This window comes from Vespa velutina, chromosome 2 (assembly GCF_912470025.1).
Source record: "Vespa velutina chromosome 2, iVesVel2.1, whole genome shotgun sequence".
NCBI lineage: Eukaryota > Metazoa > Arthropoda > Insecta > Hymenoptera > Vespidae > Vespa > Vespa velutina.
Genome location: NC_062189.1, coordinates 18,229,019 through 18,231,653, shown reverse-complemented (window position 1 = coordinate 18,231,653; position 2,635 = coordinate 18,229,019). Strand labels below are relative to the sequence as shown.

The 2,635-nt window shown below is 38.1% G+C and overlaps 1 protein-coding gene across 1 annotated transcript in view; it reads right to left on the bottom strand.

Annotated features, from left to right (window-relative positions):
- Positions 1 to 564: 564 nt before the first annotated feature.
- LOC124957712 (aristaless-related homeobox protein-like) overlaps positions 565 to 2,635 on the bottom strand; it is a 13,438-nt gene continuing 11,367 nt past the window's right edge. Inside the window, exon 4 of the mRNA XM_047514913.1 lies at positions 565 to 1,978. Within this exon, the coding sequence (XP_047370869.1) occupies positions 1,512 to 1,978 (467 nt within the window). The 3' untranslated portion in view covers positions 565 to 1,511. The remainder of the gene's footprint in view (positions 1,979 to 2,635) is intronic.

The window sequence follows — 2,635 nt, the reverse complement described above, 5'->3', positions numbered from 1 at the left end:
ATATATATATATATATACACATACATACATATAAAAGAGTGGGGACACACCGATCGAACGACATCACCAACGACGTTTACACGAAGACTCGTGGGAACGTGGTCCTCTCACAAACGTGTACCCCTACCCAGTTCGTCGCCATACTACGAAATCGTGGGTACAATCCGGAATTCAGGAAATTGTCGTAATGACGGGGCCGAAACGAGGCCGGCTATAAAATCCTTCTATGATTAATGACGCGGAAACGATTTTGCCGTGTCCGTTTTCAACGAAAATCACATAAGAAAATGAAGGTATCGTTCGAGAACATACATACATACATACATATACATACATACATACATACACACGTATATATATATATATATGTCCAAAAAACCAAAAAAGCTACTTATGAACTAGGACGATTTGATTTCGAAATCTATAGATATGGTTTCTTATTTCCTTTTTTTTTTTCTTTTTTCGTCTACTCGACTTATTATTTTTTTTTCTTTTTTTTTTTTAGTAACGTACAGCACGTAATCCTCACAGGAGAAACAATTGGTTAAAGGGAGAAAGGAAAAAAAAAATGGTAATTACCCCTCTGGTTGTGGACACGAAGGAAGGCATAAACGATGTTAAAAAGAGTAGAGATACAACAACGATTGATATTATCTGTCTCATATATTTTTTAACATAATCGGTTACCTACATATTTACATAAAGAAAACCATCATCGTTTTCGAAGTTGCACGCGTACTACATAATATTATCACACAGGTGTGTACTTTTTTTATTCCTTTTTTTTATCTTTTTTTTTATGTTTTTTTTATTTTTTTAAAAAAAAAATCCGGACTCCGTCCTCCCAATCCACCATGAGATTTATCTTCGTGCGTTCCTTGTCTTTGTTTCTTTTTCTTCTTTCTTTCTTTTTTTTTTCGTTTTCTTTTCTTGTATTTTTTTTTCCACCTCCCCTGTCCCCCCCCCCTCTTCTCTTCTCTTTTGTCTCTCGTTTGCTTTATTAAACGATCGGTCTCTATAAACGACGCAATCGTTCTAGGAGCGAATCGCGTGTTTTCTACGTGTTTACATTTACACTTTGTATGGTACATACGTGTGTCCCAATTAACGCGACACCAAGCAGTCTTGCATGCGCACGATATCGACTACATATCTCTATGATATCGACATATGCAAAAGGAGCACGGTGACGCGGACATAAACGACGAGCTAGATTTGCGTCCAAGTAAAAATTTACCCGGGCACGTCTTTCGACATTAGTACATGTATACATGTTATATGTATATATGTTACGGATTGTCCATTACGGAAATATAATGATTACTTTTTTCGTGACCGTGATTGTATCTCTCTTCGTATTGGACTCGTCGTTCTAACCAATCACAGCTGTTACATTCTTATATTGTTTTCTTTTTCTTTTCTCTTTTCTCTTTTTTTTTTTTTTTCATATTCCCAGCCATCGAGCGATAACCATCAAGAGAAAAAAAGAACAAATCATTCTAATTCGTTTATTAATTATCTGCCTTACGTAATACTTCTTCAGCCTTCACTCTGAGTACCTCCGCGCTTTGTCTTCTGATTTCATCGTCAGACGACGCCGAGTCATCCTCCTTTTCGTGTTTCGAGCTTAAATTTTGCGGTAAATTTTGAACACCAAGATTCAATGGATGTCCGTGCAAATGATTCCCCAATGTATGACCATTGACGTTGCTATGATTGAGAGAAGAAGCTCCTGGATTTAAACCTACAGGTAATACTGTGCTTAAAGACGCCAAATTCTGCGGTAATGGTAGACCTATATATTGCGAAAGAATCGCGTGCAACGGTGGTAGTTTTGGTGCGCTTGCTGGCCACGGGGGTGGGAAAACCGGTGGTATGAACCACGGAAAGGCGCCACTCGGTGGACCCGATGGATCCGCACCTGGTACACCACCGGCCGATTGGAGTAGACGTGCGTGTAGGGACAGCTCGTTCACACCTGCAATCATACGGTACCACCATGTTGTTTTTCTGTTTCTTTTTTTTGTCTTTTTTTTCTTTCTTTCTTTCTTTTTTCTTTTTTGTTATTGCTCTTTTTTTTCTATACTTATACCCTATTATTGTTGTTCTCTCTCTTATTTATTTTTTTTTTTTTTTATTCTCCGAGGTCAAACCTAAATGGGACAATTAATTGGAAACAATATGTAAAAATTGAATTTATTCATAATCATCGATCGATCTCACGTTCGTTCCTTTTTCCTATTTTTCCCTATTGTTTTCTTTTTTTTTTTTTCTTTCTTCCTTCTTCTACTTTCCCCCCCTCCCTCATAGTAAATGCAGAAACATGATCACGTTGTTCGAATACTACATGATTTATGAAAAATTAACCGACCTTTACTTCCGTCGAACGTCGAACCGTCGACCGTCTTGCAGATCGGATTCCACGCAACGGTCGACGCTACGAGGGACACTGAAATTATATGTAATTATCACCGATTGCATCTACCCTTTTGACTGCACTCTCTCTCTCTCTCTCTCTCTCTCTCTCTTTCTCTTTATAGTCGCAATAACTCGGACGACGTCGATCGACGCGACGTTTCGTATTCTAAAACTCGAATCGTTCTAATTTAATATGCGTTTGTGCAATAGTCAGAGG